This window comes from Camelus bactrianus, chromosome 5, assembly GCF_048773025.1.
Source record: "Camelus bactrianus isolate YW-2024 breed Bactrian camel chromosome 5, ASM4877302v1, whole genome shotgun sequence".
Taxonomy (NCBI): domain Eukaryota; kingdom Metazoa; phylum Chordata; class Mammalia; order Artiodactyla; family Camelidae; genus Camelus; species Camelus bactrianus.
This window is the reverse complement of record NC_133543.1, coordinates 77,189,860-77,210,216: the sequence shown is the minus strand read 5'-3', so window position 1 is coordinate 77,210,216 and position 20,357 is coordinate 77,189,860. Positions and strand designations below refer to the sequence as shown.

The window sequence follows — 20,357 nt, the reverse complement described above, 5'->3', positions numbered from 1 at the left end:
AAACTGAGCCCCATTGTTAGAGTAGATGCTTGGGATTTGAGATTATCTTGAGCTTTATACTCGTGGCAACTGCAGGAATGAAAATGCAGCCTTTGTTCATTAAAAGTATTGAATCTTTTAAGAAATTGTGACTTTGTAAACCAAGGCGTTCTATAGGACTCTTCATTTATTCAAAATCCACAGTTTTGCTAAGATTAGAGCAGTTTGTATAGAAAATGAGTACAGTCACTACTTGCTTTCTGCTTAATCCACGAGTCATGTTTAAGTAGTATGGGTGTGTTTCCTGGAACTTTTCTGCAGTCCTCTTCATTTCCTCTGCAGTTTCAGGTTCAGTGGGTTCAGATATTTTATCTGGTTTACCAGGAAGGATATGCAGTCTTATAAGCCATGGGGAGCCCCTTGATCTGTGAAAGTATTTTTGTAAGTCTTTTCAGCAAGTTGCTATGACCTAGCTCTGGCTGCATTGAATTAAAGTATAAACCCCATACTGTCCTCACCTCCTTCTAAATGTCCCCCAAATTGGGAATGTTAAGAGTATAAATGTAAAGAAAATTTATAGTTACCATACTGTTAATCTTGGATATAAAGCTCACGTGTAGAATCTCCTAAGGCATAATAAGGCAGTGAAAGCTGGGTGCTCCAGCCTTTCATTTACGTTGTGGGACCCTGTCTTTGGTAAGAGAATTTAGCACTAACATGATTAATCAAAAGTTTTCACATTCCTTATTGGCAGATGTTGGATTCCCTAATGTATGTATGCTAGTTAGTTAAGTGAAGTTTAGAAAATTTGGTAAAATAGATATACCAAATTTTGCTATTTTGACCATTTTGAAGTGTACTATTTAGTGGCTGTAATTATATTCACCAGGGTTGTGTAGTCATCGCTACTATTTCCAAAACTTTCTCATCACCCCAAACAGAAACTCTGTAATCCCCATCCTTTCTGTAGCCTCTGGTAACCACTATTCAACTTTCTTTTTCTGTGAATTTGCCTAATGTAGGTATTTCATATAAGTGAAATTGTACAATATTTGTCCTTCTGTATCTGGCTCGTTTTGCTTAGCATAACATTTTCAAGGTTTATTCATGTTGTAGCTAGCATGTATCAGAACTTCATTTCTTTTCATGGCTGAATGATACTCCATTGTATGGATATACCACATGTTTTTCTGTTTATCTGTTAATAGACACTTGGGTTGTTTACGAATTTGGACTATTGTGAACAGTACTGAAGTGAACATTGTTGTACAGGTATCTGATTCCCTTCTTCTAGTTCCTTTTGGTACATACCTAGGAGATAAATTGCTGGGTCCTATGTTTAGCTTTTAGAGGAACCACCAAACTGGTTTCCACAGCAGCTGCACCATTTTACATTCCCATCAGCAGTGTATAAGGGTTCCAGGTTCTCCATATTCTTACCAACTCTTGTTATTTTCCTTTTTTAGACAAAAATTATAGCCATCCTAGTAGGGTGCAATGGTATCTTGTTTTGATTTGTATTTCCCTAATGATTAATGATGTTGAGCATCTTTTCATGTGTTTATTGGCAATCTGTATATCTTCTTTGGAGATCAGATACTTTATTAACGTCTCTGTGCCACTATTTCCCCATTTTACAATGGGGAAATTAATACTTACTCTTTAAGGTTAATATGAAGATTAAGCAAGGAAATAGATGTAAAACTCTAAGAACAATATCTGGCGCATAGTAAGCATTCAATAAATGCTCACTATTAAAATGATTACCTTTGATTGTCGTCAGATTAGAACAAAGATGGCATATAAGTTTCATCTCCTGTGTAGTTTGTCAGTTACTGTTAGCTTCCTGGAATATTATGTTGAAAAAGATTTAGTTAAAGATTACTGGGACTGATGAGCAATTTCTGCCCCTGCTGAGGGATCCTGGGCACTTTTACCACCCATGGTCCAGACAGTGCTACAACAGACAAGATTGATAGAGATGATTTATCTCACCTTGTAGATGGGTGGTGCTTCCAGAAAGTTGCTGTAGACTTTTGACAAGTCATATGGTATAACCACTCTGAGCCTTGGTTTCTTCATTCAAAAAAAATTATGACACTAAGACCCTTCTCAGTGTCTGGGGAAGGAGTGGGAATGGGAGAAGGAGGTTCTAGAAAATACGGAGAAGGGCAGCATCAAAAAAAATTAGGAATATAGGAACACAGGTTTTCTCCCACCCCATCCCATCATTTGCTTTGGTCATAAGAATGAGTGAAAGGTTACGATTTTACTGTACATGATTATTTATCATCCTAATTACTTGACACAAAGGTAGCGAAAATGCGGCGTCATTTTTTTCGTGTATCTTTGGCAGACATTGTGAGCTCATATGACCTCAGAGTTCTTCCTAACCCATGCTGTTGCCAGTGGAGCAAGGGTGGTCAAGAGACTAATTGTATACGCTCTGATTCGCCATCTCTGCTTTAGAGTTTGGTACAGAGTTTAATACATTGTCACCAACCTCTGCCAGCTGTCCCTTCTCCTCCCATGTTTTTTAAAAAATTGACCGTTTGCCCTCCAAAAACATTATTTTATGCTTTATAGTCCTGGCGTTATCTGTGTTGCAGTTCTGTTAATTTCATGTAATCTACCTAACTTCCGGGGAGGGTGCCTTTTTAATTTTCTGCCTATACCAAATTAGGGGGAGAAAATGTAATGTTTGTGTAGTTGAATTATTTGGCTTTCTTTTGAGTCAAAAGGTATCCTCTTCAGAACTTTCCTGGCCCCCTAGGCTTCCCTACCTTACAGGTGGCTTGTTTGAATATGTGAATTTGTGACTTGTGGTTGGTCTCTGGTTTTCTTTCTTCTTTGTTTCCTTTACTGCATAAACCAGTAATCTTATGCTTTTAAAAAGTACATTGTTACCTTCTCTTAGAACTTCTGCATTTCAGAGGCTGTTTTTTTTCTCTCTTCAGAGATTGATTTTGATTAATAACTTATTAAATTGTTTTATTTTTCCAGTTTATGCATTGGCTTGAAATTGTTATCTGAGTTCAGAAACTGTAAGATGGCCTGTGATTAAAACCTAATAATAGAGACTAAAATAATGTTGAATTACTGAAGGTGCTATTTGTAAGTCTACTAACCTGTTTAGAAGTTGTTTCCTTTTTTTGGAAGGATAATCTGGATTTATAGCAAAAATAGAAATAACTATTTTACGTGTTTCATATAAGCAACACTAAAAAATTATATCTTAGTGTTATGTAATGAAAGTACTGAAGCGGTACATTAACTTTTTTAAAAAATTACTTTTTGAGTGATTCTTGCTATTGAATAAAAGCTTGGTCCACTGGTTAAAATTGGAGTATAATATTAAGAGGAAAAGAAAATGTTAAAATCCCCCCCCAAACTTAAAGTCTAATGACCTCAATAAAAGTACCTTTCGATAGCTTTGCCTTCTTGGATAAGCCCAAGATTCTGAAATAATCTAAATTTCCAGATGCTTTACCACGTGGTTGGTGTTCCTGCTTTTCTTTTTTCCCCACATGTTAGATCAGATTTCTCTAGGCCAGTGGCTCTATAAATTGTTTTTGTTTTTTTTTTTTAAACAGGACAGGCTGTATTGTAACAAATGGAATTACATGATGGAATCCTTTAAAACACAGTTTCGTGATTGTGTAACTGGTTAACTGATTTTTTTTAATCTATTAAAAATAATTTTGAAACTATACTCCCACCTCTCAGTAATGAGCATGCAGTGCCCTGCATACTCAACTTGCTGATGCTTCGCAGCTTTTCTGCTCTGTTTGGAATGCTTTCCCACCATTTGCCTGGATGACTTACACTCTGATGCTCATAGTAGCCTCCCCTCATCCCATAAAATCTTGCCTACCTACTTTCCCTGTCCTTCCAGTTCTGGGTTGGGTGCCTTTCTTAGGGGACCTCAGTCATCACATGATATCATAATTGGCTGTTTATTTCTTCTCTTCTAGAAAAAGTACTGTGAGAATAACAACTGTATTTCCTAACTCCAGTACCTAGTCTTGTGCCTTCTAGTATTAGAAGGTGTGTACTAGCTTTCTAGTGTACAATGCAAGATTGAACAAAAATGAAACATACTTAAAACTCAATTGTACTTTTTATTACTACCTAAGAGTATCTTATAATAAAGGCACAGCTTCTTAATTGAACAAAGAAAGCAATTATCTTTTGAATTAGGAGTTTAAGTAAAATTAATGACTTTTACTGAGTATTTTTTTTCTGCCTGAACATCTTGCAACTGAAATTAGCAAAGCTCTTTTACTCTTTATGCTTATTTTTATTTGTCTTGCCAATTAATACTCCTGTTTTCATCTTTAATTTGTTCTTAAATCTGTAGGAAACACTCCTTTGCTTTTCCTTGAATTAATGAATTAATTCTTATTCTTAAAATTAATATCTTTAGTAATTTCTCTAATTTTAAAAAACTTTATTTTGACAAAAGCCTCAAGTTTATAAAAAAGTCACAAGAATAGTAGATTGAACACCAATAAACTCTTCATTTATATTTACCAGTACATGTTTTTCCGTATTTTGCTTTATTTCTTTGTGTGTATGTAATTATTACTGTTGTTAGTTTTTAATTGTTTACAATTTACATGCATTCTGACTCTTCTCAAATACTTCAGGATATATGTAAACAAGGACTTTAAAATATTACCAGTATAATTTCCAAATTCAGGGGATTTAACATTGATACCGTGCTGTTATTTAATATGTGGTTTGTAGACACATTTTTTTGATTTCCCCAGTGATGTTCTCCATAGCGATTTCTCCTGTAACCTGGGATCCAGTCAAGGAGCACACGTGGCATTTAGATGTCATGTTTCTTGAGAATCTTTTAATCTGGAACTGTTTCTCAGCTTTTCTTTGACTTTTGTGACCCTGATATTTTTTAAAATTGCAAGCAGTATTTTTGTTGAATCTTCTCAACTTTTTATCTGTTTTTTTTTTCATAATTAGATTCAGTAATATTTTTGGCAGGAATGTGATGTGTGTTCCTCCGTACATGTGCATCAGGAGGTGCATGGTGTCAATAATGTTAAGTTTGATCCGCCAGATTCCCTCTGTAACTGTATGGACGTAATCTGTGGGGAAGTATTTGAGACTGTAAATACCCTGTTCCCCAACAGACTTCCTAAAAAGTGTTTGTTGATGATGCTTGCTTAAATCAGGAATTCCTATAGTAGTTACAAATGGTGATTTTCTAATAACTCTGTTGTCATTCTTTCTGCATTTGTTAGTCTAATACTTTTTGGAAGAAATATTTCTTTATGGAATTGTCCTAAATAGATTTTTATAAAATGTCAGTTGATATGATTTAAGATTTTTTCCTCTTTAACTTTTTTACTAAGAAAGTGTTCAACATACAGAACAATCTGAAGGATATTATACCTGTCATTAGATTCAGCAGTTTTAAACATTAGCCATATTTGCTTTACCAGTCTTTGTCTTTGTGTGTACTTTCTGAAATTGTGTTGTTGCAGGTATCATGACACTTTATCCCTAAATCCTTCAGCATATATCTTATAAGAATAAGGAAACTTGCTGTATAACCACAGTAGCATTAGCTCACTTAGGAAAATTAATAATTACATAATATCGTGTAACATCCAGTTCATGTTAAAGTTTACCCAAGATTTTTTTTTTTTTTTGAAACGGAATCCAGTCTTAGGTTCATGCATTGTGCTCTGAGACCTTTTTGATTTAGAACAGCTCATTCTCATACTTTCTTTTGGTCTTAATAATATTTAGTTATTTTATGAATTATCCTACATATTTGTAAAGGAGATACTTTATCCTTTTTCAGTTAGTAGGTAACTGTAGAGTACTTTTTTGCACCAGCTGAATACCCTGTTCCATAGTAACTTTTCATTTAATGGTTATAGTGTCCATTGATGATCCTTGCCTAAATTGGTTATTTCCCTGGAGGTTGCCCCCAAAAGGATGATTTTTTTTTTCCTTAAACACAAGATAGCATATTCTTATGCAACTTTGTTTTTACTTAAGGACATTACTCTATCCACTTAGAAAAATTTCCCCTTCAAAGTTTTTTTTTTCCCACCTTATATATAAAGAGGTTTTGAATAGGCTATACATTCATTTATATAGTACAAAATTCAAGAGGTGCAGAAGGATATACAGTGAAGGATTTCCTCCCCATGAGGCAACTACCGATACAGCTTCTTTTGCTACCATGTATATTCTTCCAGAGATACTTTACATGTGTGTATATTCTTTCTAGCCATCCTGTCTATACGTAGTTGCTGTATATGCTATACTGAGCCTTGAGCTTTTCATTTAACACCATTTCATGGAGATTATTTTGTATTACAACAGTACTTCCTTGTTCATTTTTTATAGGTGCATAGTATTCTGTTGTAAAGACAAGCCATATTTTATTTAGCCAATCCTCTATATTTTTGTAATCTTTTATTTATACAAATGGTGCTTGCTATAGCGAATAATGTTATTTTGTGCATAAAGATATAAATTTTGTACATTTGCAGTATAAATTTCCAAAAGATGGGTTGTTTTGTCAAACAGTATATGCATTTGTAACTTTGACAGCAGTTGCCAAATCCCCTTCCATAAAGGCTGTACTAATTTTGCATTCCCACCAGCCACGTAGAAGAGCAACTCGCCTGGTCTCAGTGAAGTTTTAACTTGTATTTCTCTTTTTATGGATGAGGTTGAGCATATTTTCTTGTGCTGAGAACTAATTTTTTTCTTAGCAATGTTTTTAAATTCTGGATTTTATGTAACCACCAAGGATTTAACATTTTTGAGGCTATACTCTGCAGATGTTTAAAGCAAGAAAAGACAGTTTAAGATTATGAACTCTGGAGTCTTAGGTTTATATCTTTGGCTTTGCCACCTCTAGCACTTCCTAAACCTGGACCTAGAACCTCTCATTGTCACAGCTTCCTTCCAGAACTTGTAGAACTTTTTGTTTGTATTAAATCAGATAATATAGTGACAGTCTTTCGCTGTACTTTCATAAAGCACAGTGCCTAGCACATAATAAGATCACAGAAATGTTAGCTATTACTAGTATGCATTTGTTCAATATATGTTAATACTTATAATGATGTAAAAAATAGCTAATTTTTACTAGTAATAGAAATGAGAGAAATAGGCTAAAATATTGCAGTTAAGTAACTGGTATTGGGAGAATTATGGGCAGTTTGTGTTATTTTACATATTTTATAATACTGAGTTTTTCTGTAATGGGAATATATATTTAATAGAAAAATATGGCATACACTTTTTAGAAAGGTAAGCATATATTAGGCTTATTTGAGATGTAAGTGACATATAACACTGTATAAGCTTAAAGTATGCAGAATAATGACATACATCTATTGCAAAATGATTACCACAATAAGTTTTGGTAGCATCCATCACCTCATAGAGTTACTAAAAAAATTCTTTTTTCCTTATAATGAAAACTTTTAGAATCTACTGTCTTAGCAACTTTCAAATGTATCATACGGCAGCAGTGTTAATTGTAACCTTTATGTGGTACATTACATCCCTAGCACTTACTTCTCTTATAAACAGGAAGTTTGTATCTTTTGACCATCTTCATCCAATTCCCCCTCTCCCTACTCCTGGCTCTGGTAACTACAAATCAGATCTCTTTTTCTGTGAGTGTTTTTTTAAATTCCACAGGTGAGATCCCACAGTGTTTGTCTTTCTCTGGCTTATTTCATTTAGCATAATGCCCTCAAGGTCCATCCATGTTGTTGAATTATTGTTAAATGATTAACTATTTTATTGAAACCTCTTCCTTCTTTTTCCCACTATAGACAGAGAGTGCATGGGCTGAAGAATACTCTGAAAAGAAGAAAGGGTCTCACAAGCGTTCAGCGTCCTGGGGCAGCACAGATCAACTTAAGGAGGTCAGGAAAATGGTTCCAAGGAAGTGGGTGTGGAAATTTGATCCGTTGGCTAGTTCCTTAAAGTTGTAGGCAGCAAGGATTTGTCAATTTCCATTGCTTTTTTTTAATTTTGAGGGATTTTTTGATGGTTGTTTTGTTTACTTGAGAAGTAACAGAAGAACTGTTACTATGTTGATTGGATAAAGATTTGAATGGGGATATGTACACATAACTTACCTAATTATGTGTTAATTATTTTCATTTTAAGGAGAGTCCATAGTTGTTAATATCATATAAATATCAGATATATAAGATTGTAGTGATACAACAAATTCACATTTATTATTTCTATGTATAATGGTAGTGTTTCTGAAATTCAGTAACCCAGTATAGCTAAGTTGATCATGGCCCTATGCTATGATTACCATTTTCTATGCCTCTAATTATGACATTTTAATTTTACACATAATGTAGAAATAAAACAGAAAATTCAATCAAGGAATAATATGAGATATTGATTGAAAGTGTATTTGTTATTTAAAGATAGAATCTGTGGGTTCAGTTCGTGGCTTGAATTGATTTTTAAATAATACTATATGCTTTTTGGAGCTTTTGAAGATTAGGTATTTGAAAAAGATCTAATTCTAAATAAAATGTGACTCATTGTAAGCGCAATAAAAGAGTTTTTTTTTTTTTAATTTGTAAAAGCTATAATGTAATTTATTCTAAATGCTAAAAACCTCTTGGCTGTATTTGGAAAGCTTGAAGGCTCAGAACAATGTTGGAACTTTTTTTCTTTAAAAGAAAGAAATATATTTATGCATGTACATATATGTTATGTGTATATATATAAATTTTGTACAGTAAAGCAGATTTTGTGGTATGGTTTAAAAACTCAAAAGATAGGCAGAATTTTACGGGTTCTTATTAAACAAGGATATGTTTTATGTAACGAGGAAAACACTCTGACACACTTGTTATTTTTCTCATTTTCAGATTGCAAAATTACGCCAGCAATTGCAGAGAAGTAAACACAGCAGTCGGCATCATCGAGATAAAGAAAGACAGTCTCCATTCCATGGCAACCACGCAGCTATTAACCAGTGTCAGGTAGGAGCACGAATGCCACAAAATCCAGATGAGGGGTTTGTTGTTTTCCTGGTTAAATGTTGCTTCCTAGGTAACTTCCTAGGGTAAAAATGCCCAAACACATATATTTGAAACAATGATTAAATACTGAATCACAGCCTTCGTTAAAAAATAACAACGACAATAGAATATTAAGTTGACAAAATGGTAGTTTCCTTTAGTGATCTGTGAGGTCACTTCCAGGGGATATAACTAGTTACATATTTTAATTGACTGTATTTTTATCTTTGTCAATGTAGTATGGGAGGCAGTGTAGTATTGAGAGAGAAGCATGGCTCTGGAACCAGACCCTGGATGACTGACCTGTTCCTTCTAAGTCTCACTTCCCTCTGTCTGAAGATAGAAGACCTGTCGCATAAAGTGTTTGTTAAAAAAACTTTTTTTTTTATTAAAGTACAGTCAGTTACAATGTGTCAGTCTCTGGTGTACAGCAGAACCCTATGAACTGCTATTTGGCTCGCTCAGGGAGCATTTCTCTCTAACAGAATTGAAATCATATAGGGTCCCTTAGCAAGGAAAGAGCAAGAAAAAGTTCACCAGCGCCTTTTATAGGTCGATAGCTTCTGATGATTGTCAAGTATATGTGGATTGTTTTCAAGAGAAAGTGTTGGTAGAGGTGTATACTTTTTTTCAAGCCAGTTGTGTCCTCCAATATTGATATCACAAATTTATAGTTTGATTGTAGTTTCCAACAGCTTTTTCCATATATAAGGCATTTTAATTAAAGTATGAATATACACTGATACATTTTAAAACCTAAACAAACTGGATTTCTATTTGGAGAAATAGAAAATGCAAAATTGGCAAAATAAGAAATGGAAAATTTGAATAGACTAATAATTATGAAAATTGGAATACTAATTATTCCACTCACTCTCAAAAGGCTGTAGACCCACATGGTTTTACTGGTGAATTTGCCAACCTTCACTCCCTCTAATTCATCCATAAATAATTTAGATGTATTTCTGAGAGATAAGGCCAATTTTTATGTCCAATCCATATTTTTACTGCAAGTAGCATAGAGGTTAAAATTGAATTTTATTGAATTATGTGATAGGTTTTAGCGGTTTATAACTTCTTGAAGTAATTTTTAAAGTTGCATTAAAAGTAACAATTAAAGCAGTAAAATTACCCCCCAGAATTTTTTTCCCTTGCAAGTTGAATTTACTTAATAAAAATTATTGGAGTTGACATGAACTTCATGTTTGCCTAGAAAGTGAGGACTAGAAAATACAGTAACTTGAAAAATAACTTCATATAGCTTGACTTCTGTACACTTTGACACACCAAACACAAACACTTCACACATCGAACAAAAACGTGAAACACCCAAACTTGACTGCTCGACTAGCTTCACTGAGTGTTAATAGCCAACCAGAGATCAGGCACATGTGCATTTTGATAACTATGGCAGTGGTGTGCATATTTAATTGAAACTTTCTGACTATGAATGTAAAAATATTATTCATTAAGTCAAAGGTGTGGTTTTCTTTAGTGGGTTCTCTACCTAGTGGAGAAAAGTACCAATTTGAGATGTGTGTACTTTTGAGGTCATTCCTCCATCCATGCATCGTTTATTAAATATCTCCCATATGACTGGTACTGTAGTACTTTTTGGAGGATGCAGTAATAAATGAAATATTGGGGCTTTCCCCCACCAAATCTCAAGTAGATATAGGTAAACAGGTAACTTTTACAGGGTATAATGAATGGGTTGATCAGGGAATGTTCACAGTGCTATGGAAAGGGGATTTTTCCTTGGACTGGCTATGGAGACATCTAGAAAGGCTTCTAGAGAAAGTGGTGTCTTGGTGATCCCTGAAGGTTAAGTAGGATTTAGCCAGTTCTCTGGAGGTAGAAGAAATCATGGCTTCAGGTAAGGGTGGTAGTAAGAGATTAGGCTGGATGGTGAATAGCAGCCAGACCAGAAAGTCTTCGTGTCTCAGTTGTCAAGAGGTTTGGACTTAGTCCTGGAGGCACCAGAGAACTGTTTTCTAAAATGCAGGAGGTTGATAGGTGATCAGATACGTATTTTGTAATGATCATTATGAGTCCAGAGTAGAGAATGAATTTGGAAGAGGACAAGATTAGAGGCAGGAAAACCAGTTGAGAATAGAGTTATAATCCAAGTAAGAAATGATGGTGACCTTTCGTGAGGTGGAATCTATGGAGCTGGAGAGAATGGACAAACCTGAGTGATATTTAGAAAATAGTAATTAATTATTGAACTCTATAAAGGGCTTACCACATAGCAGACACTCTACTCAGCTTTTATATATATTATTAGCATTTAATCTTCATTTTTGGCATGGAGATTGTTATTATCCCTAATTTACAGATAGAAAATTAAGGCCCAGAGAGGATCAGATACCTTGTTCAAGGACACATGAGACAGAGCTGGGATCCTAACCAAGGCATTTTGACTTCAGAGTCTGAGTTTTTAAATTTTGTTAGCTGATGGTTGATGAGATTGGAATGATGGAGACATAGGAGTAAAAGATAAGGCCAATTTGAGCCTTCAAAAACATGATTTAATAAAAAATATACTTACCTACCTCATACCACATACAAAAGTAACCCAAAATGGATCAGAGACTTAAATCTAAGAGCTAAAAGTAAAAGCTCTTAGGTGAAAGCAAGCATAAATGTGATACTGGATTTGACAGTGGTTTGTTAGATGTGACATCAAAAGCAACAACAGAAAAAGTAAGTAAATTGGACTTTATCAAAATTAAAAACTTTTGTTTCAAAGGACACCGTAAAAGAAGTGAAAAGACAATCCACAAAATAGATGAAAATATATACAAATCATATATCTGATAAAGTACTTGTATCTCAAATATAAAGAGCTCTTGGAACTCAACAGTAAAAAAACAAACCAACCAACCAACCCAATTTAAAGTTGGGCAGTGGATCTAAATAGAGAGTTCTCCAAGGAAGATATACAGATAGCCAGTGAGCATGTGAAAAAGATCAGCATCATTTGTCAGTAGGGAAATGCATAAAAATTCCAGTGAGATACTACTTCATACCTATTAGGATGGCTAAAATTAATAAGACAGGTAAGTGTTAGTAAGGTTAGTAAGGAGAAATTGGAACCCTTACACATTGCTGATAGAAATGTTAAATGGTGCAGCCACTTTGGAAAACAACCTGGTAATTCCTCAAAAGGCTAATAAATAAAAAGAGTTATGATATGACCCAGCACTTCCTCTCCAGGTATGTACCCAAGAGAATTGAAAACATGTTCACATAAAAACTTGTACATAGCAGCATGGCTCACAATAGCTAAAATTTGGGAACAGCCCAGATGTCCATCAGTTGGTGGATGGATTAATAAAATGCAGTATACCTACAATGGAATATTATTCAGTCATAAAAAGGAATGGAATACTGACCAATGCTACAATATGGGTGAACCTTGAAAACGTGCTAAGTGAAAAAAGAAGCCAGACACAAAAGAACACATATGATTCCACTTACATAAAATGTCCAGAATAGGCAAACCCGTTGAGACTGATTGTAGATTGGTGGTTACTTAGAGCTGGGGAGGTTGGGAGGAAATAGGGAGTGACTACTAATGGGTGAGGACTTTTTTTTTAATGTGATTCTAAAATTAATTGTGATGGTTGCACAACTCTGTTCAATAACCATTAAAAAAGCAAAAGTTGTGCACTTAAATGAGTGCATTTATATGGTATTGTGACTCATTTTTCAATAAGTTATTACAAAAAAAAATCTACCAACCAACATAAAAAATGAATAGATAAAATACAGATATAATTGCTTGGAAATCATAGATAAGATGGTAAAAAAGAACCCAAAAGTAACCTGGGAGGCCATATAACAGTGTAGAGGATGAGCACAGGTGCTCTGAGATCAAACTGTTCAGCTGAAGATCTGGGTCCTGCCACTTGTTGGCTGTGTGATGTTCCTCAGGTTCTCTGCATTATAATATTACCTATTGGTTGTGTTGTCCCGAGGACTAAATGCGATAGAATGTTAAAAAACTGTTCATGCAATTCTTGGCACATAGTAATTGCTCAATAACTCTTAAGCCATTAAAGGTAATACCTTAATATAAAAGAGGTAAACCAGTTGGGCTTTTCACTAGGCTTCTCTGCCAATTTCATATTGAACATATTTTCTAAAGCTGCTATTATTATAAAAATATTTATATGCTTATTGCAAAAATTTTAGAAACTAAAAATGTCAAGTAGAAAAACTGTATCTCAATCAAGCTGTTAATTTTTTTTAAAAATATCAAATAGAAAAAAAAAATCCAGAGTCTCACCCTCTAAAAGACAGCTCTTCCTGACATGTTTCTTCTTTTTTTCCTTTCACATTCCATGTTGAGATCATACCATGTATTAGACTGCCTATGTTTGTTTGTTTATTTAGTGTGGAAAAAATGTTATTACAGATGTTTCAGGAACACTTTTAGTGTTTCAGATTCTGTAGAACATTTCCCTAATTTTGTCTATTTAGTTGGGTGTAGTTCCTGTGTGCTTAAGGCTTTTTCTATATTATACTTTTCTAGGGATAGATTTTCCATTATTTGGTTAAGAAGTTTGAATACTTTGGAGGCTCTGAGTTTTTTCTTTATAGGCTTTCCCACTGATTACAGTTTTTCTTGTTTGAGTTCATGATACATAGAAGATTATTTTTACTGGGAAATTCCTTTAGTGTCCCTTAACAATCACAGGACAGTATTGCTCTGCTGATGGGGTGTAGTCTATAACCATTAGTTAACAAAAGATCTTTTTCTTGGACTTACAATTGATTTTTTTTTACAGTTAGGAAAGAATTCTCACATACTTTTTTTGAGTGGTTCTTTCCCTGGAAATTTACTGGGGAACTATTTATTAGGAAGAACAAATGCTGCTGAGTTTTTTAGAAGACAGAGACTTTTCACATGTCACTGATTTCCAAAATTGACAAAGCCTTCAGATTCTTAAGATGTCATATTTTTAAGGAGTTATTTCAAGAAATTCTCATTAGAAGATATAGCTAACACATTTTAGAATTGTTTGATTGAGGATTAGAGTCAGGTGTTAGTGATAGAAGAGTGCGAGATGCCAGCATCTTCACAGCCACACAAACTGACTTAGGAGTGAGAATTTAAAAACTTGTGTAAGTGTTTCTGGCTGTTTGTTATAGCTTCAAGCAAGAAAGCCCTCCCATAGGATTTTCATATTTCTTCATCTGGACTGGGGACTTGATAGTTTTGGAGTAGCATAGGACGGTTTGAGAGCCACAGGATAGTAAGGTAGAAAAGGAAAAAATCTATTTTCATTTGAGGAATGAGAGAAGCATTGCACTTTGACAGTGAAAACTGCTGCTCTGCACCAGAATCTTTGTTTTCCAGTCCCGTACATAATCGCTATTCTTGTAATTTTTAAGATTTTGCCACTTAGAAATCTAAAGAATAGGTACTTGTGCTGTGGCCTTTTTTATTAGAGTATAGCTATAGCTTAGAAGTGTTAAGAAAAGACAGTGATTGCTGGAGGACAGAAATAAAGTCATAGTGACAGGACAGGAGGACTCAAGGCTACATGGAGGCCCCTACAAAAGCCCTTGAAACAGGAAAGCTTCTTTCCCATGCTTTCTAATTTTTTTTTTTTTTTAACCATTCTAAACATCAGTTTTGACCTCCCTTTTGTTGCATTAGGGTTTCTGGCTCGTGTTTCTCTCATAGGTCTCTGTTGAGTTATTGAACCAATCTTTTTCTATCCTACTTGCCTGTCAAGGCACATTTTTCTTCTTTTGAAAATTTAACTTTATCTTTTCCTTGCTCAGCTACTGTTTCAATAGGGATTCTTTCCACCTTTCCTGATTCTATATGTCATACCACAGTGTTATCCCCACACTTTGAAACACATATTTAAGTTACAGTGTAGATTGACCTCTAATGAAGATTCAGGGTTGGTCAAACCTTCTCTTGGGGCTTTTTCTTGATTGGTTAATTCTCAGTTTTTATGCAGAATTTGATCTTTAAGCACTAATGTATATGATATGTGGAGAATGTAAATTGAAAAAGAAAACTTTGAAACATTGATTTGCCTAATTTAAATCTTAATTGGGTGGAAGGCATTATGATTTGAAGAGAAAGAATCAAAAATAAAATAAAGCTATACATTTCTTTTGTATAGCACAGGGAACTATATCAATATCTTATAGTAACCTGTAACGAAAAAGAATATGAAAACAAATATATGTATGTATATGTATGACTGAAACATTATGCTGTAAACCAGAAATTGACACAACATTGTAAACTGACTATACTTTAACTAAAAAAGCCAAAAAACAAAAAACTGAGAAATAGGAGATCCTTGTTTCCAAATGACAGATCTTGGGAGAGAGAGATTTTGCTTTAGTACACTGAGGAACTTTTAATCTTTCAGAGCTGTGTAAAGATGACCTCTCAGTAAATATAACCCACTTATATTTGCATATACTGATTTATATTTAGAAAAACAGATTATATTGTAGAAACCTGTGTAGATATGGGAAAAATAAATTATATACACACACATAAAATTCCTTAAGAGCCCTTGAAATGAAGCATAAAAGTTAAAGCATAATCATTGTTGTTACTTTTAGATATTTTAGAATATAGTTTATGTAAGGAGTAAAATCAGAGGCCTATTACCTTTTATTTCTGAACAATAACAGTATGTTTAATGAAGAAAATCTTTCCCAGGCCTTTTGGGTGGATTGTTTCCCTTTAATCATATAATTATTTGCTAGTTAAATGAATTACAGTTGAACCTTTGCTTCATTTATCTAAAATGATATGGTAACCTTAGGGAAGTGGCCATTTTCTTTCTTTCTTTTCCTTCCTTTCTTTCCTTTGCTTTAAATATATTAAACTATAGATAAATACTTGCTGCTCTATATATAATATTTGAGAAAAACTTCTTACCAGGTGTGTAGGATATGACTTCTTTAGCTTCCTGGAAAGGCAGTAACAAGTGGTACAGTTAGTTATTACACTGGCGGGTCCCAGGCATTTGCATTTCTCAATGTGACGCACAGAAAACTTAAGCTTTCAGTTCTTAGCAAGCTTACTAATAGATCTTTATGGTTCTAAAATCCAGGAACGTCAGCATTTTGCGGAAGTCTTGACAGACTATCTTCCCCTTCTGGTCTTCTCCTTCCTCATTTCTATAACTTAACAGTTATAAACCAAACATGCATACCTGAAAGCAGCCTGAAAATTCACCAATGCAAGCCATCATTTATGTTGTTTTTGTGACGCTTAGAAAGAAAATTAAGTGTAGAATTGAGTACCTTTTATCCGGTAAAAAAAAAAAAATAAAAATTCTTTTTGTAGGATACATGCTATTAACTCCTGAGATCTTTCTTCATCTGTAAGTTTCCTATCCCCTCATTATTTCCTGAGACAGGAAGAGTCCAGGCACAGGTAGGATGACTGCCTGACAGATATGTCGTAATATGCCCTCCACTGCAGACTAGTGAGCTGTAGGTTTCTTTTAACCCCTGGGTGCTTTAGTCCGAACCAGTTTCCTGTCACCTCACTATTTTCTTTCTTATTTTTCATTCCTACCACCTTGAGAAAAGTTTCTTTCCTTCCTTGATCATCATGAACCAAAACATAGCCTTAGCTTCACTCTCCCACTGTCTTATCCCTGATGCAAGTACATATTTGAGAGTTTTTAAAAGCCTTTGCTAGATTATACTTTGAGATTTTTCTTCTGTTGCTAAGGAAACAAGATGATGAGACTAGGTAAGAGTTTCCTTGAAGGTGTTAGTGACAGATCTTAGGGATATAAAAAACTGATCAGAAATACCAATTTCAGTGACTCTCTGAGGCATTTTTTCAGTAAAGTTAAAGTAGGAAGTGAAGACCTTGGAATGAGAGCAAGCTGGCGGAGGGTGGAGAATGCAGGTTAATAGAAGACTGGAATGGAGCAGTGGCCTTGGCTGTTAGCCTTCCTCTTCCTGCCCCATCTGATCACAGTCCTGCCACAGGGTGAACTGGCGCTGGATTGCTGATGGGCCTTGTGGGAAGTGAGGGAAGTTACTGGCTTTGTAGCACTAGGATGGAAGGATTGAAGAATAGGGTGTCTGAAAGGCAGCTGACTGGGCTGGTGGATATTCAGTTGACCTCATCTGTAATGGATCTACCTATCTTTGGAGGGCTCCCTAAGTCATTTGTGGGCTGCTTTTTAAAAAATATTCTTCCTACTTTTCATCCATTTCAGCATATAGCTCTCAAGGCAAAGACCTAAGGAGACAATATTAGGCAGACAAGAACATGATCCTGTTGGCTAGTAACTTTTCCTTTGTTTTTCAGTTATCATATAGTAAAATTGATGGTTTTTTTTGCCTGGCATACAACTACATGAATTTTAATACGTGTATAGTAACCACCTGCCACAGTCAGGGTACTGTGACACAGGATATTGTGTCAGAACAGTTCCATCAACCTCCCAAAATTTCCTTATGCTGTACCTGTATTGCCACACAAACATCCCTCCCTGACCCCTTGCCCTCACTGATTTGTTCTCCATCACTCTGGTGTCGAGTCTTTTTGAGAATGTCCTATGAATGGAATCTTACAGTATGTAATCTTTTGAGGCTGTCTTCTTTTACTCAGCAGTAGTGCCTTTTGATTTATCCACGTTGTTGTTTGTATCAATAGTTTGTTCTCTTTTATTGCTGAGTGATATTCCATTACATGGATTTACCACAGTATCTGTTTACACTGAAGCCTTGTTGAAGGACAGCTGGGTCGTTTACAGTTTTTGGAGATTATGAAGAGAACTGCTATAATTCCCTTGCAGAGTTTTGCATATACATAAATTTTCATTTTTCTAGGGTAAATATTCAGGAATGGGATTGTTTGTTCATATATTAGTTGTATCTTGAACTTAATAACTGTGAAACTTTTCCAGAATCTTTCTATCGTTGTGTATTCCCACCAGCAGTATGTGAAAATCTCCTTTGCTTCCTCATCAGTGCTTGGTATTGCCAGTATTTTTTATTTAGCCACCAGCCAAGTTAGGTATAGAGTTGTTACACTTACAGAAGCTGAAAGGGTCTAACCAGGACAAGTGTTGAGAGAAAAGAAAGTAGAGCAAGAGAATAGATTTATTGATGTGGCAAAGATTTCCTCAGCAAACATTTTTGGAAATGGTGTACCCAGAGATCTACACTGTAGAGAATGGCTCAGAGATGTGGATTTGAAAAAAATTAGATTTATAAATTTTCTCTAAAAACACCTATAGAATACCTAAACTTAAGATTTTTCATATTCCTTCCTTTCATAGTGGATATGGAGACTAGAATAGGGGACAGAAAGAAGAGATGGAAGTGAAAAGGGAATAAATAGTATGAGAAGCTTGAAGGTTTGGAGAGAAGATTCGGGAACAGAGGGGTTAAAAAGGGGGGGAGTGGAATGAGAAGACATCATATGTAGAAAAGAAATGGTACCTGAAAAAATTTGTGAAAACAAGAGATTATTTTAAGAACAAAATACATAATAGGGAGAACACGAAATAAACAGTGTAGCTACTGTTTACTGAGGACCCATCCTTTCTGGGCCAGGTGCTGCACCACTGCCCTTCTCAAAACCACTCCCCGAGGTGGGCTATTGTGTTCCCACTTGACCCCTGAAGAAGTGAGACTCAGGGCCCAACATTACTAAGCAGTGAAGTGCTGCCTCTGCACCCCAGGTTGAAGATTCCCCTTGGCTTTTTTTTTCTCATAAATTTCTTGCCTTGGTTTCCAAGGACTATTGTGTTGTGCTTTTTTTTTTTTTTTTTTTTTTAATCAAGATGTTCAGGAATAAAAAGGGAGAAATACAGGTTTAACATTAAGTTCTGTGTTAGATGACAAGGTTATCAAATGGAACTAGTGGTAACTGATTAGAGGCCCTATTACTACCCTTGACTCCACCTTTCCCCGAAGGAGAGACTTTTCAAATGAAGGATGCATTAATCGCATTTCTTTAGCAGAGAGGAGGACAATACAAGATCATCTCCGGTCACACCGTTGCTGTGAACTTTGGCAGATAACCTCTGCAATTATTGTTTCATGTTTTATTTTGGGTATCTTGTTAGGAAACCAAGTGATATCCTGTAATTATATAACCAGTTACTTCTTTTTAAAAACGTGCCAGTGGAAAAAACTATTTTTAAGAAATTAGAGAGAGGCTTTGGAAAAAGAAGAAAATACATTATGTCATTTTCTTTTCTGAGCAGAATGGATTAAAATCATTACAATGAAAATATAAATAATTAAATTTCACAAGTAAGTTATTCTATGATCTTACTGATATATATGGACTTTAGAAGTGATTTTGTTTCTCCACTAAAATATTTTTTCTTTTCTTTTCTTTTTTTTTTTTTTGATAAAGTTACTTTTTTTTGTTGTTTATTTCCTGGAGTGTAGATAATTTAATGTGCCGGAGGACTTTAATGCTCTGAACTCTGAAATCTGTTATAATATGACGTTGATATTCTTTTAGTATTTTCCTTTATCCCTGTCCCCTTTACAGTCCCTCACAGATGTGAATAAACTTTCTGAAATTCTACCTTGATTTTCTGGGGTTTTGCCTTTAAATTATGTTTCTTGTCTTCCAAGGAGCAGGTTTGGTTATTCACACTTTTTGTGAGGCCCATACTTTATTTTGACTTATTTTCGAGTTACTCATGTCAAATGGAAGTGTGCTTCCATCTAGAGAATTTAAAGGTAATATTAAATGTGTCTTCTCCCCCCACCACTTTTTCTTTAGGCTCCTGTTCCAAAGAGTGCACTTATTCCAGTAATTCCCATCACCAAATCAACAGGCTCCCGGTTCCGGAATAGTGTGGAAGGATTGAATCAGGAGATTGAAATAATAATTAAAGAGACTGGGGAAAAGGAGGAACAACTTATCGTAAGTTAATATTGTACCTTAAAATCATCCTTATCCATTAACTCTTCTAACTGTTAAAAAATTCACAATTTTATTTTCCATATTTACATAGGTTTTTCTTTTCCTTGAGAGTGAAAATTTCTCTTTTGAAAAACTTTGACCTTTGCAAGTGAATGGAAAGTTCTCAGTTCTTTGTATCTCGTAGAGACATCTGATGTGACTTAAATTTGGATCCTTGAACAGGAACTATTTTTTGTTTTTCTGTATTTAAAAATTGCTAGACAGATAATATGGCTGTAACTCCATTTAACCAAAGTTTAGCTTACTAGTGTGCTGGGGAGGGAGGGCTACGACACAGAGTACTTCCTAAGTATGAATCCACCTCTTGCTCACTGTCAGTTACTGTTTGGTTGACTGTATCAGCATGAAGCACAGTT

General features: G+C 34.8%; 1 protein-coding gene and 1 long non-coding RNA gene across 2 annotated transcripts in view; one reads left to right on the top strand and one right to left on the bottom strand.

The window, feature by feature from the left end:
* Nucleotides 1–20,357, top strand: part of FAM117B (family with sequence similarity 117 member B) — a 59,255-nt gene that overhangs the window by 26,471 nt on the left and 12,427 nt on the right. The window contains exons 3-5 of the mRNA XM_074364159.1: nt 7,812–7,904; nt 8,880–8,993; nt 19,798–19,941. Of these exons, the coding sequence (XP_074220260.1) occupies nt 7,812–7,904; nt 8,880–8,993; nt 19,798–19,941 (351 nt within the window). The remainder of the gene's footprint in view (nt 1–7,811; nt 7,905–8,879; nt 8,994–19,797; nt 19,942–20,357) is intronic.
* On the bottom strand, nt 8,805–16,681 carry LOC141577738 (uncharacterized). Its single transcript, XR_012507128.1, has 2 exons — nt 15,961–16,681; nt 8,805–9,071 (listed from the first exon to the last, which is right to left on the bottom strand). It is a non-coding gene; the product is annotated as an uncharacterized LOC141577738 (long non-coding RNA).